Source organism: Lucilia cuprina, chromosome 3, assembly GCF_022045245.1.
Source record: "Lucilia cuprina isolate Lc7/37 chromosome 3, ASM2204524v1, whole genome shotgun sequence".
Lineage (NCBI taxonomy): Eukaryota > Metazoa > Arthropoda > Insecta > Diptera > Calliphoridae > Lucilia > Lucilia cuprina.
The window spans coordinates 37637753-37653098 of NC_060951.1; the positions used below are offsets into that span (position 1 = coordinate 37637753).

The window sequence follows — 15346 nt, forward strand, 5'->3', positions numbered from 1 at the left end:
TAGACTAGACTATAGACTAGACTATAGACTAGACTATAGACTAGACTATAGACTAGACTATAGACTAGACTATAGACTAGACTATGGACTAGACTATAGACTAGGCTAGACTTTTGACTAGACTATACACTAGAATATATGCTCGACTATATGCTCGGCTATAGACTGGACTATAGACTAGACTACTAAACTATTGTCAAGACTATAGACTAGCCGCCTTATTATTAAGTTAACAATGGTTGTTAAAACCTGGAAAAATGTGCAGTAAACCATTGTTAACTTTAATAATCATTTTTGCATAAGGCCGTAGAACTTTTACTCTTTAGAATCGAAGTGTACTAAAATATAAAATAACAATTGTACGAAATTCGCCATCCCTGAGACACACACATGTATGTTACTGTTAAAAAATGTTTATACAAAAAAGAGAGAGAGCGACTTGCACACCACTACCACCACTATATCATGACCATTTATTGGTGTATAAAATATTTCTCTTCCTTCCTTTTAACATTATCAACGTCTCGCGGAACAAGACAAGTTTTTTTTATTCGCCAATTACATACAAAAAATTAAAATTTTTTTTTGGCAAAAACAAAAAAAGAAATTAAAAAAGTGTTTTAATAAATTAAATATAATGGAATTTATTTATTATAAAAAGTAAAATAGAAAAGGAAAACCCTAAAGCCAGTGTTGTAAAGTGTTTTCGTGGGGTAGTGTTTAAAAAAAAAAGAAAATTTTTTGCAAAAATTAAAAGAAAAATTCATTTCATTTCAATTTTTTTTTCATGATTAAATATTCATCAATTTCTTTTCATTTTTTTTTATTACCGATTTTCGGCAATGGCTGCCGACTTTGACAACGACAACACGACGACGACACAACGACAAAAACGAATCAGACGATGAGACAACAACGATGACGAAGTGAAAAATGAAATAACCAATTATTTGCTGCTGTGTGTAATTGTTGTTTCTTTTTCTTATTATGTTTTTGAGTTTTTGCTTTCATACCGTTTTTGTGAAAGAAGAAAGACGTGACACAACAAGAAGTAACAAAAAGAAATAAAAAAATTGAGCATTTAACTACACAACACTCACACAATTGAAGATTTATAAGAAAAAGTTTAAAAATTTCTGCTTTTTACCCAAAAAACCACAAACGTTTTAAGAAAATTTATAATTTTTTGAGTGTTTTGGCAATTTGAAAAGAATAGAATTATAAGAAAACTAAAAACAATATAATTTTATAAAGAATTTAATAAAAAAAGAAAAAAAGCAAAATAAAATGAAGAGTTAAAAATTGTGAATGAAAGTTTTGAAAATTGTAGTTTGAGTAAAGAAGGATTTAATGAATTAAAAAGTTAATGAAATGGTTTTAAAAGAAAAAAAATTAATTTTGTAATTTTTGCAAAAATAAAAAAGAAATAATGAGACATTTAAAAAAGGTGTGAGAAGTGAATAAAAAGAAATATTTTGAAGAAATTATGTTTGAATTTAAAAAACAAAATTTAATTTTTATTTAACAAATATTAACAACGTATTAATTTTAATCAGAAATAAATAATTTTTTTTCTATCTCAAAGTCTTGTCGGGTAGCCATTTTTATTTTTTCTCATGTCTGCTTTAAATATATTTTTTGCCCGTTTTTTCATCTTTTCTTTATCGTTTTCTTCTTCTACATGCAAACCTCTTTAATTTTTATTATGATTGTTCTTGTTGTCTTCATTTAATACATTTGGGGTTCTATAGACATTTCGTTTTCATTCGCGTTTCTTTACGCCGTCATATGAAAAAAGTGTAAAAAAAGTGTTTTTGTTTTCACAGTGAGTTTTTTTCTTCGTATACACAGAAGAGTGCGTGAGTTTTTGTTGTTTTTGTGTGTATGTGTATAAAATTCTTCGTGCTTTTATTCGCTCTCTGTGTTTTGATTTTTTTTCTTATTTGCTGTCATCGTAATTTTCTAACGTTTATCAACACTGGTTTTTTTCCCTGTCATACGTTCTCGTGTACTCTTTGCCTTTAACTTTAACTAAATAGTGTTAACTCTTTCTCTCTCATTCGTAAAGGAAAGGAAAAAATGAAAAGACAGCTGTTTTGTTGATGAATTGAATTGAATTTAAATAGAACTGTATGGACAAAAGAAGAAGTACTAGAAAAACCAATAAAGAAGAAGGAAAATTAAAAAAATCGGCAAATAAATATTAATCTTTATTAAAAACTAAAAAATTCATTGAATATAAATAAATAATTATTGTGTTTAATAATTGTAAAATAAATTTTAGTAAAAATGTTGTTATTTAAAAAATGTGAGTCCTATTTACAAATTAAATACATTTTTTTGTAATTTTTTGTTTTATTTTTGTCTCTTTTACATTTTTTTATGAAAAAAAACTTCGGTTTTTTTTGTTGCATTTGTTTTAGCAGTGATGTCTATATTTATTGAAAATTAAACAAATTAACGCTTTTACAACAAATACTTATCTTTGAAATCAATTACAAAATTAAATGTAATTTTGTAAAAAAACCCAAGTTTTTTGAGAATATTTTATAAATTCAACTAATTTAGTGCCATCATTTTCATTATTCATTATAATTATTAAACAAAAAAATATTAAAAAAATTTAATATTTTCCAATTTCTTTTAGATGTCCGCCGGCGCTCAATTGCAGATGGCCCCACAAACCTCAACGTCTCTAAGCCATCATACAACAACACCACAGCAGCAACAACATTTTGCTCCTAATCAACAACAACAGCAGCAACAACAACAACATTTGTCACAAGTTCAACAACAGCAACAACCACATTTACAGCAACAATTACAATTGCAACAACAACAACAGCAACCTCCTCCTCCACCGCCAACACATTTAACAACACATTATTCCCAGCCTCCTACACTTGCCACAAATCATTTACAGCAGCAGCAACAACAGCAACATCAAGCCACCCAACAAACAACACCACAACAACAGCAACAACCTCCCCAATTACAACAAATACAACCGCCCAATATTGTACCGCTGACATCATCATCACAACATCACGGTCATCATAGTGGTGGCGGTCACAGCAGTAATCCTGACTCGAATATGAGCACTGGCTCGTCACACAGTGAAAAAGATGTTAACGACATGTTAAGCACACAGCAACAATCCACAGGTATTGTCCAACAAATCGGTCTCCTAGGAAATACAACAACAGCCGCATCAGCAGTTGTTTCGTCTTCGTCTGGTAACGGTATGATGAATACCGGCGGTATGGGTATATCGACAGATCCAAATATGCAACAGCAACAGGCACCCAATCATCATCATCATTCACATACTGCACACCATCAGGTGCAACAAAATAATTCGGGATCAACGAGTGGCGGCAGTGGTCGCATGGAAAAGTTATCACGCACTCCCACAGAACGTAAGCGGAAAAGGAAAATTACGGCATTGCATGCCGATGATAGTGGTGGTGCCGGTGGTGGGGGTGGTCCGGGCGGTGGTAATGGAGGTAATAATTCAAGCAACGCTTCTAAAGCATCAAAACACAACAATTCCTCCTCAGGCTCACAGTTATTAAAAGCAAATTTATCTCTAAATTTAGGTGCTCAAGCGGAACGTCTTCAGTTGCCTGGTAGTGGCGGCGGTAGTGGTGGTGTTAAGAATGCCCGCCTCTTACCACCCGGCAGTGCTGGTTCATCGGGAGATAATAAGAAAATCAATGATTATTTCAATAAACATACTGTACAGACAGCAGCCACTAATAGTCCAATGAGACATACGGCTGGAGGTGGCTCCAAGAGTCCCTCGTCGGCCGGCGGCGGTGTTCAACAGCCAACAACCCAAACGGCGCAGCCTCAACAAGTGCCAACATCTGTAGGCGGTAACAGCACGTATCCCATGTATCCACCTAGTCCACAACAACCACAAATGAACGCACCTGGTATACCGTCAACACCAACTTCACAACCCCCGCCTCCTGAATTCCACTACAGCAGTGTAGCGGCCGTGAATAGCGTAGCGGCCAAGCAGCAGAGACAGCAGCAACAACCACAAACTTCCAACGCAATGGTTCCTCCACAGTCACCTCTAGTGGGTGTTTCGAATGTTGGCCTGTTGAGCGGCGGCCACATGGTACACAATGCCACGGTAACGGCTGCCCTGATCGGCGGTACAGCCTCAGCTGGTGGTGGTGGCAATGGGCCACCACCTCCTCCGCTGCCCCAGCAGCAACAGACGCAAACACATCAACTTCCCGCCTCTTCCGTTGTTGCCACCACAGTGCAACAGACTCTGACAACCTCGCAACAACAATTGGCTGCTGCGGCGGCTCAACTCAACCCACTGCAACATGCCGGCATGCTAGCCACTCCCGGCGGCGTTCCCAACACTCCTACACAGCAACAGCAGCAACAACAACCGTCGCTCGCGATGGTTACCAAAGCAACTCAAACAGACCTCTCACTACCCGACATGCAGGAACGTGATTCAGAAAACGAAACCAGTAAATCAAAATTGGATGAGATGACAAGACTGTCTGATGAACAAAAATGTCAAATTATTGCTCATCAAAAACTAATAGATCAACATAAATCCCATATAGCCAAGTGTATTGATGTCGTCAAGAAGCTGCTTAAGGAAAAGTCCAGTATCGAAAAGAAGGAGGCCCGCCAGAAGTGCATGCAGAATCGCCTGCGGCTGGGTCAATTCGTTACACAACGTGTAGGTGCTACATTCCAGGAAAACTGGACCGACGGTTATGCCTTCCAGGAGCTGAGTAGGCGGCAGGAAGAAATCTCAGCCGAACGCGAAGAAATCGACCGGCAAAAGAAACAGTTAATGAAGAAACGTCCGGCCGAATCAGGTCGCAAGCGTAACAATAACCAGCAAAATTCCAATTCAAATGATTCCTCCAATCTTAATACTGGTTGCGAAAGGCTATCGGTTAGTGACAGTGGCATCGGTGTCACCTCCGGCACAGGTGGTGGTGGTGGCAGTGGTCGCGGTCTAACGCGTTCCAATTCATCACAAGCTCAAAGTCAACTGCTGCATAATGGCGGTGGTAGTGGTACCAGTGGCACTGGCATGGGTAGTGATCGTTTATCGGATCGTGGCGGTGGCACTACCGGTCGTGGTGATAATTCCAACAGTGGTTCAGATTCAGCAACGTTCCTTAAACCTGACCCCGTATCGGGTGTTTATACCGCTCAAGAATATTACGAATATGATGAGATTTTAAAATTACGACAAAATGCTCTGAAAAAAGAAGATGCTGATCTACAATTAGAAATGGAGAAATTAGAACGTGAACGTAATTTGCATATACGCGAATTAAAACGGATACTCAATGAAGATCAGGTAGGATTTTAAGGATTTTAATACAAATTTTCATTTATTAATAACATTTTTTTGTTCATTTCCATTTCTAGTCCCGCTTTAATAATCATCCAGTATTGAATGATCGTTACCTTTTGCTTATGCTTTTGGGTAAGGGTGGTTTCTCCGAGGTACACAAAGCCTTCGATTTAAAAGAGCAACGTTATGTAGCTTGTAAAGTTCATCAGTTGAATAAGGATTGGAAAGAAGATAAAAAGGCGAATTATATCAAGTATGAGTTTTATTGTTTATGGGAAAAGGGAATCTCTATTTTTATTACATTTTTGTTTTTTTATTTTTCAGACATGCTTTAAGAGAATATAACATCCATAAAGCTTTGGATCATCCCAGAGTTGTTAAATTATATGATGTCTTCGAAATAGACGCCAATTCATTTTGTACTGTTTTAGAATATTGTGATGGTCATGATTTAGATTTCTATCTAAAACAACATAAAACGATACCCGAACGTGAAGCACGTTCGATTATTATGCAGGTAAGTTGGTTTTATCCTTCACTAAATTACTAACTTTTAATTTTTGTTTTTTTTTTTCTTAAATTGTTTATAAATTTTTAGGTTGTATCTGCTTTAAAATATTTGAATGAGATTAAACCACCAGTTATACATTACGATTTGAAACCGGGTAACATTTTGCTAACCGAAGGCAATGTGTGCGGCGAAATAAAAATAACAGATTTTGGTCTATCCAAAGTAATGGATGATGAAAACTATAATCCAGATCATGGTATGGATTTAACATCCCAAGGAGCGGGAACCTATTGGTGAGTATGTGAGGGATTTCAACGTAAGTTGTCATTAAAAAAAGAAAAACACACACACACAATAAAAAGGGTGGGACATAAACACCGTAAATATAATCAATGCTTTTAGATTGACATAAAGAAAAAAAAAAGATATTTATAATGAATTTTGTTGTTCCTCTCTAGGTATTTGCCACCCGAATGTTTTGTGGTGGGTAAGAATCCTCCAAAAATCTCTTCAAAAGTTGATGTTTGGAGTGTGGGCGTAATTTTCTATCAGTGTTTGTATGGTAAGAAACCATTTGGCCATAATCAATCGCAGGCTACGATACTCGAGGAGAATACCATCTTAAAAGCAACCGAAGTACAATTCTCCAATAAACCAACAGTATCCAATGAAGCTAAGGTAAGGAAATGGTAAAAATGGAAATATTTTAAAATTTTTAATTTAATTTTGTTATTTTTGTTCTTCTTTCTGTTATAGAGTTTTATACGAGGCTGTTTGGCTTATCGTAAAGAAGATCGTATGGATGTATTTGCGCTGGCGCGGCACGAATACATACAACCACCCATACCCAAACATGGACGTGGTCAATCGATGAATCAACAGCAGCAACAACAACAGCAGCAGCAACAACAGCAACAGCAGCAACAACAACAATCTTCAGGCAATCAAGCCAATTCTGCTGGACAGACATCATTTTCAGCGGGCATGTTTGGCAATCTAAATCAATCAAGTTCATCCTAGCTGCACACAAAACGTAATTCCAATTCATAATTGTTAAAGTTAATACAAAGTAATAGTAGTAATACAAATCATAATAATAACAACAACAACCAGAACCAGAATCAGTTACAAATTTCTCCCAATCCTCAACAACAACAGCAACATCAACTACAGCAGACGCATCATCAAACACCACAGCAACATCATCATTACCAACAGCAACAACACCATCATAATCATCAGCAACACCAACAGCAAACGCATCAACATCATACTAATCATAACAGCAGAAGAACCAATAAAACAAATAATATTAATAGTAATCATCATCATAATAATAATAATCCTACTACTAACATTAGTAGAAGTTTAAAAAATCATGCTAAAACTACAAATCATCATCAACAACAACAACACAACCACCATCATCATCATCACACCGCCAATAATAATACAACTTTACAACAGTGTCGTTCCAAACAACAGCAGCAACAACATAAAATGTTAACCTTGTCTTAAATTCATTTCATTATAAAAAAAAACAAAAGTCTAAGTAAAGAGGAACTACCCCCAACTCTAGGAAGAAAGAAATTAACACTGCCGTTTGCCAGATATTTCACTTAATTTCTTCTTAAAGGGGGAACGGAACTGGACAACTGCTGGCTGCGAGAACTTAAACACTTTGTTGTTTTTTACTAAAAATACAAAAAAGTTGTGAGCAAGGCGGTGTTTATTGGTTGTTGTTGGTAGAGAAGAGTTTAAGAGAAATTGAAAATTTTTTTGGTTTGGAAAAGCAAAACTGGCTTTAAAATTTAAATATTTTTATTTAGAAAAAATATGAGTTAATTTTTAAATGCGCGCAGCAGTAATTTTCTAAAAAGTTCACAAAAAAAAGGTAAAGATTTTTAAAAAAATTTTAATAGAAAAATTTTTTTTCTAAATTATTTCACTTAAAGTTTAATATTAAAAAAAAGATAATTTTCAATGAACTTTAAAAAAAATTTAATTAAATTTCTAAAATTGTTTTCTCAATTTCGATTTTTTTTTGAAAATTCAAAATTTCTCTTTTCTCTCAAAAATTTTAAATTTTATTAAAATTAGAATTTTATACAATTTTCCAAATTTTGAAACTTTTTTTTACAAAAATTTAAATTTTTGAAATATTTTTACAAAAATTTAAACTTTTGAAATATTTTTACAAAAATATAAATTTTTGAAATTTAAAAAAAAATTGAAATTTCTAAAAAAAAAATTTAAAAAAAATAATTTATTTGTAAAATTTTAAAAAAATTTTCGTTTTGAAAAATTTTATTCCAAAAACATTAAATTTCAAACGGATTATAGTTTTGGACTATAGTCTGGCCTAGAGATTGACTAACTATAGTTTTTATTATAGAGTGACTATAGCCTGGGTAATAGACTGGACTTAAGTCTGGACTATAGTCTGGTCTATTGTCTGGACTTAAGACTAACTGTAGTCAGGACTTAAGTCTGGATTATAGAGTGGACTGTAGTATAGACTTTAGCCTGAACAATAGTCTGGCCAACAGTCTGCACTATAGACCTGTAATCTAGACTATAGTCTGGACAACAGTCTGGACTTTAGTCTGGACAATAGTTGGGACTATAGTCTATACTGTAGCGTGGACTATTGTCTAGACTGTAGCCTGGACTATTGTCTGGACTATTGTCTAGACTATTGTCTAGACTGTAGCCTGGACTATTGTCTGGACTATTGTCTGGACTATAGCCTGGACTATTGCCTGGACTCTAGCCTGGACTATAGTCTGGTCTATAGTCTGGACTATAGTCTGGTCTATAGTCTGGACTATAGTCTGGTCTATAGTCTGGACTATAGTCTGGTCTATAGTCTGGACTATAGTCTGGACTATAGTCTGGACTATAGACTGACTATAGTTTGGACTATAAATTGACTATAATCTGGAGTATAGATAGACTATAGTCTGGTCTATAGACTGACTATAGCTTGGACTATAGACTGACTATAGTCTGGACTATAGACTGACTATAGCTTGGACTATAGACTGACTATAGCTTGGACTATAGACTGACTATAATCCGGACTATAGACTGACTATAGTCTTGACTATAGACTGACTATAGTCTTGACTATAGACTGACTATAGTCTGGACTAAAGACTGCTTATAGTCTGGACTAAAGACCGACTATAGTCTGCACTAAAGACTGTCTATAGTCTGGACTAAATACTGACTATAGTCTAGACTATCAACTGACTACAGTCTGTACTATCAACTGACTATAGTCTGGACTATGAACTGACTACAGTTTGGTCTATGAACTGACTATAGTCTGAACTTATAGACTGACTATAGGTTGACTGTAGACTGACTGTAATCTGAACTATAGACTTACTACAGTCTGGACAATAGTCTCGAAATAAAATCTGTTTTCGAAGTGTTGAAAATTCAAAAAAAAACGAACGATTGGGAAAATTTTTTAATTGTTACGAAAACACTTGTTTGTTTTCTTATTAGTTTTTAAAAAAATTTTTAAAAATTCTAATTTCCAAATATTGAAATTTTGACAAATTTACAAAAAAATTTATTTCGAAAAAAATTCAAAATATTTCTTTTAACAAAATTGAAAACAAAAGTAAAAAAATTACATTTTTTTATAAAGATTTTATTAATTTTTTAAAAACAACAACAGCATAACATTTTTCTAAAGGAAATTATAAAATACTATTTAAAAGTATTTTAATTTTTAAACAAAAATTGACAACAATTTATAAATTAAACAAATTGGAAGTCATTTAATATTTTAAACTAAAAGCCAAAAGTTTTTCTCTAAACCAAAAGTATTTTGTTTTTCTTTAAAATTATAGCATAGAAAATAAAACTACTACTTAGATAAGAGTAAAAGGATTCTAAATTTTATGAAAAGAATAAAATGAAAACAAGAATGAAAAATAAACCATAAAAAAAGTAATAAAATAGCAAAAGAAAAAAAGAAGTATAAAACAGTTAATGAATGAATTTAATTGTAAGTTTAGCATGTGTTATATAAATAGATAAAAAAAAAACAAAACAAAACTAACACTTTAAAAACAACAACAACACAAAAACAATGAAAAAATGTAAAACTAAAAAATAATAATTATATTTAAAACAAATAACTGAATTTAAAGGTTATGAAAAGTAAATAAAAAAATTTTAAATTTTAACAAAATAAACTACACAAATAAACAACAATAACAACAAGAGAGTAACAAGTAATTTGTTAAAACAAAAAATAAATAAAGAAATCTTTCTCTTGAGTATAAAGAAAAAATACATAAGAAAAACAAAATTAAGTTAAAAATTTATTAAAATTAATTGTATGGAAAGAAATATATATAAATAAAGCCTAATTTTTATGATTAATTATTAATTATAATAATATTATAAATAAATATAATAATATATAAATATTAATATTAATATAAATATATAATATATAAATATAAACAAACATCTATAATAATAATTATTATATAATAAATTTTAGATATTACTTTAAAAACAAAAAAAAAACAAGCTTAGTAAACCACTACACAAACAACAAGAAAGTAAAAAAATACAAGAAAAAATTTAAACAAACAACTCGATTTCAGCTAAATTTTATTAAAATTTTGCCCACAAAAGCAAAAAAACAAAAAAGAAAACAACAACAACTTAAACAGTAAATTAACAAAATTCATATGGAAATATTTAAGAAAATAAACAAAATTATTAATTATACTTATATATAACATATAACAAGAAAAACAAAACAAAAAAAAAAAAAAAAAGAAACTATTTAACAAACCACCATTTTTGTGTAGATACAAAACTGAGATTTTTCTTCAAGAAATAACAAAATCTAAAACTATTAAGAAAATTTTTAAAGAAAAAGTTTTGTAACAGTAGTATGTATGTAAAGAGAGCATTAGCTAGACAGTTTAAAGTTTAAAGAAATAATAATTTATAAGTTTAGATAGAATTTATGTGAAATTTTCAATATTTTTTTTTTGTAATTATTTTACTAATTTTAGAAAATTTTTAAATTTTACATAATTTGATTACTAGAAACAATATTCGTTTGATTGAGAATACATTCACATCTTGAAAAGTTGTTCTAAAATAGTATTTGGTTTAAATCGAATATGTAGTTTGGTATAACTTTCTTTCTTTTAGAATTTTGATCGTTTCAGTTATTCTTCTGAACGATCAAACTTAGTATTTTTGGAGGATCAAATCAAAGAAAATTTTACAATATTGATGATTGAATGTGATCAAAACTATGATACCTTTTTTGGTTTGAAAGTTGTAGAGAACGATCATTGCCTATTTTCACAAACAAAAAGTGCAAAAATTCAACGATCTACACGCTACAAAATGATCTTCAAGAGAAATAAACGATGTATCCAATATTTTTATTTTTTTTATTGCGTTAAAGCAGCTGAATTTAACTAAACAGACTACTTCTTTCTTAGTGCTAAAAGCTGATCAGTTGTTCGAGACGTTTAAAGAAGATCTCACAACACTTTTTGAAGGATGAATCATTTGATTCGTTTGTCGCTTGATTCGTTAGTTTGATTCTATTAATGAAATCGAACGAAAAAGAAGAAGCAATTCCCATCTTATTTCAATGTGTGTGATTGATTGTGTGTTTTCTGCATTACGATCGTAAATACATTTTTGTAAGTTGTTCTTTTAATGACCAAGCTTCGAATCAAAATGCTAAATACCAAAGTAGGAAAACGATTTAAATTGAAATGCAGGATAGGGATGAATGTTTCGCTTAACGAATTTTATGTTTTTAATAAAATGATCATCACAATGATCTAATTTTGCATCTCTAACTCATTTTGAAGCAACATCATCAAATTTATAGAAATTGAAAAATTTATCAATCACACAATGATCATCTAATATCAAAGATATAAATCGATCGCAATATCAATCTGATCATTACGATCTTCATAAATCGACATATCAATATGAATTTCAATCTCTTCACGATCAGTTATATAACGATCGTTTTCTACCTAAAACTAATACATTCTGCAGCACGTCATCTATATCGATTGTCATTCTGGAACGTTGCATTTCTTAACATTTATTTCATTCTTTCATGCTTTAAAGATCACTTGTTGAAACGCCGTGAGCGATACGCAGAGAAAACTCTCTTCTTCGGTAAGTTATATGAAGATCTTTAAATAATAAGAGATAAATTAAAGTAAGTTGAAACAATCAGTTATATTAAGAACTTTTTAAAACGATTCCGGCATAACATTAATGGATTGTAATGTAGAATGATTTGTCTAGTTAGTTCTTGAATGATCGTCGGTTTTCAACTTTAACTTTCTTATAAACTCTCTTGATTTGAAAGCATCGGAAGCATTATGATGCAACAGTTTCTATCGCTAAAGGATCTGAATTTCTTTTAAATGTGCAAGAGTTTCACAAGTGAAACGAACTTTATAAATTCACTGGTTTTTCAATTTCCCTTTCTGTTTGAAAGCATCTGAAGTATCAGGATATAATTAGTTATACAGTTTGCTTAGAATAAGGTTTTTAATCTCTTTAACAGTAAAATGTGCAAGAATTTCACGATGATCTTTAAGTTAAAAGAACTTTATGAAGTGACTGGTTTTACGTCTTTCGGTTTGAAAGTATCTAAAGTACCAGGATGTAATTTGTTCTATAGCGTGTTTCACCATTCCGTTCACACGGTGATCTTGCAGCATTAGGCGTCCTAATTGCGGCATATCAATCAGAATCTCAATTGAGTTTAAGGGAAAATTTCGCTTAATATTAAATAATGTAATTTGCCGCTAATCGTTATAGCGCGGAAATGGATATTTACTGGCTCAATCGCCAAGTTCTCAAGACAAATTCTATGTGTTGGGAACGTGTAGGAACTTTGGAAACTATAAATATTTGATAATCAATTACTGATCGTCGTCGTGTTGTTGGATATTATGACATTCGTTAATTTCAGTACGACAGCCGAATAACTACATTCACGATCAAAAAGCAAGACCGAGAATATGTCCTATATTTCCTATGTACATTTCGATGATGCTGTCAAACTACAATAATACAAACAATGATCAGATGCTCAGATCGTCTAATTTGAGAGAATTTATTTTCCTTAAAATTTTCAAACATTAAATATACATTTCAATGACACAATCAAATTACAATATAACGGTCAATGATCAAATGCTCTCATCGTCTAATATAAGAGAAATTCTTTTCACCGAAACTATCGAAATTATTGAATTCGTGATCGTATGAGTTTTGTCTTGAAAACTAATTATAAACGATCTTCAATGTGTTTAAAGAGAGAGATAGAGTCAGTTCTCACATCCTAATACTCAACAAATTAGTTGATCGGTAGCAGCTTCTTCCTTCTCTAAATGAAAATAAAGCTTGACTAACTCGATTCAATGTTTGGATTAAAAGTTAAACTAATGGTTAAGTGAAGTTAATTGCTCTTTTATTAAAACTATAATTACAAAACTTTTTCTTTATATATTCTTAGCTAAATATTCCAAAATAAATTGATGTGTATTAATAAAACAAATTAACAAAAATTTTAATAAAAAAAATAGAAAACCATATAAATTAATGAAAACAAAAATTACAGAAATTATTAAAAACAAAATAAATTCATTAAAAGCAAAAAACAAATATGATTGGTATGAATAATATAAAACATTTTCCCCATATAAAAAACCAACCTCCTTAAACAACAAACACATACAAAAGCAAAAACAAATTGTTCTTCAATATTTCTATAAATAAAATTACAAAAAAAATATATAAAATTAAACAAAAAAATTAAAAAAAAGAAAACTTTTAGTAATTAAAAAGCAAAAAAACAATTTTTAAGTTAAGCTTTAAAGAAAAAATTATTAAAAAACAATGCTACTTTAAAACTCTTTGTAAATAGTAAAACTCTTTATATATAACTAAAAAAATATATATTTAAAATATTAAATTAAAAAAAAAACAAGAAAACGTTCAGAACAATAACCAAGTAATAAAAAAAATAAAAATTTTATATATATATAATTTTTTTAAAATTAAATTTTTATTTTTTTTAACTAAATAAGATTTTTAAATTAATTTTTAAGTTTTTTTTTTTTGTTAAAGAAAAAAAAAATGATAAAAAAATTTTTCTCTTCCCCCTTTCAAAAAAAACACAATTTTCCTTTTATTTTATAAGTCCAACAACAATCGTACACTTTAATTATAGTTTATGCTAAACAATTAATTTAATTAATTAGTTTTTAATATCTATATATATATACTTTTTTTAAACTATTATTTTGAATAATATATTTTAATTTTTTGTTAAAAAAAAGAAAAAAAAAAACACAACCTTTTTAAGGCATAATATTTAATGATTTAAAACTGGAAAAAATCTACAACAAAATGCATGTTTTTTTAAAACATTTATTTAGATTTGTTTATGTTTTCCTTTTTTTATTTTTTATGATTATTATTATTATTTAAAAGCAAAATACTATGTAGTTATTATTAATAAAGAAAAAAATATAAAATAAAATAAAAAAAAAACATTTTTTTAAATTAAAAAAAAAATCTATAATTAAAAAAATAAATATTTGTTGAGTATTTTACTATTAAAAAACAAAAGAAAAAAAAAAAACAAACATAAAAATCTATATTATATAAATAAAACATATAAATATTAATTCAATAATAAAAAAAATCTTAAATTAAAACAAAACCCATATAAAAATATAAATAAATAAAAAATATATTTAAAATAAAAAACAAAGTTTCCCCCAATAGTTATTATTAAAAAAAAAAATAAAACATATATATAAATTAATAAAAATATACATATATATGGATAAAACAGAAAAACAACAAAAAAAATTCTTAACAATTTTTAGCATATAAACATAAATTAATAAAAACAACAATATTATAAACAAATTAAAAACGACAAAAATTCTTAAAACAACTTATCCTTCCCCCCTCACAAATAAACTTTACGAGACAGAAACAACATTCACAAACAGACAACTCCAATCAGACATGGAAAATGTAGTACTTTCTGTTCTAGTTCAGTTCTAGAAATAGTTCTAGTTGATTTCTATTTTAATTCTAGATCATTTCTAGATTCGTTCTAGATCATTTCTAGTTTAGTTCTAGTTCAGTGCTATTTGAAGTTCTGTTCTAGTTCAATTCTAGTTCAATTCTTGTTCAGTTCTAGTTCAGTTCTAGTTCAGTTTTAGCTCTGTTCTAGTTCAGTTCTAGCTCAGTTCTAGTTCAGTTCTAGTTCAGTTCTAGTTCAGTTCTAGTTCAGTTCTAGTTCAGTTCTAGTTCAGTTCTAGTTAGTTCTAGTTCAGTTCTAGTTCTGTTCTAGTTCAGTTCTAGTTCAGTTCTAGTTCAGTTCTAGTTCAGTTCTAGTTCAGTTCTAGTTCAGTTCTAGTTCAGTTCTA

The 15346-nt window shown here is 30.2% G+C and overlaps 1 protein-coding gene across 4 annotated transcripts; it reads left to right on the forward strand.

Moving 5' to 3' along the window:
• Positions 1-548: 548 nt before the first annotated feature.
• LOC111689153 (serine/threonine-protein kinase tousled-like 2) lies at positions 549-6914 on the forward strand. 4 transcript variants are annotated; one of them, XM_046945724.1, is made up of 8 exons: positions 549-713; positions 2069-2308; positions 2648-5353; positions 5425-5603; positions 5675-5867; positions 5949-6154; positions 6320-6539; positions 6618-6914. In XM_046945724.1, the coding sequence occupies exons 3-8, from the start codon at positions 2648-2650 to the stop codon at positions 6879-6881; spliced, it is 3768 nt and encodes a 1255-aa protein (XP_046801680.1). In that variant the 5' UTR covers positions 549-713; positions 2069-2308; the 3' UTR covers positions 6882-6914. The 4 variants fall into 4 exon arrangements, with proteins under 4 accessions (XP_046801680.1, XP_046801679.1, XP_046801681.1 ...); XM_046945723.1 differs by having other exon boundaries at positions 598-660; XM_046945725.1 differs by lacking the exon at positions 549-713 and adding an exon at positions 1682-1825.
• Positions 6915-15346: the final 8432 nt, after the last annotated feature.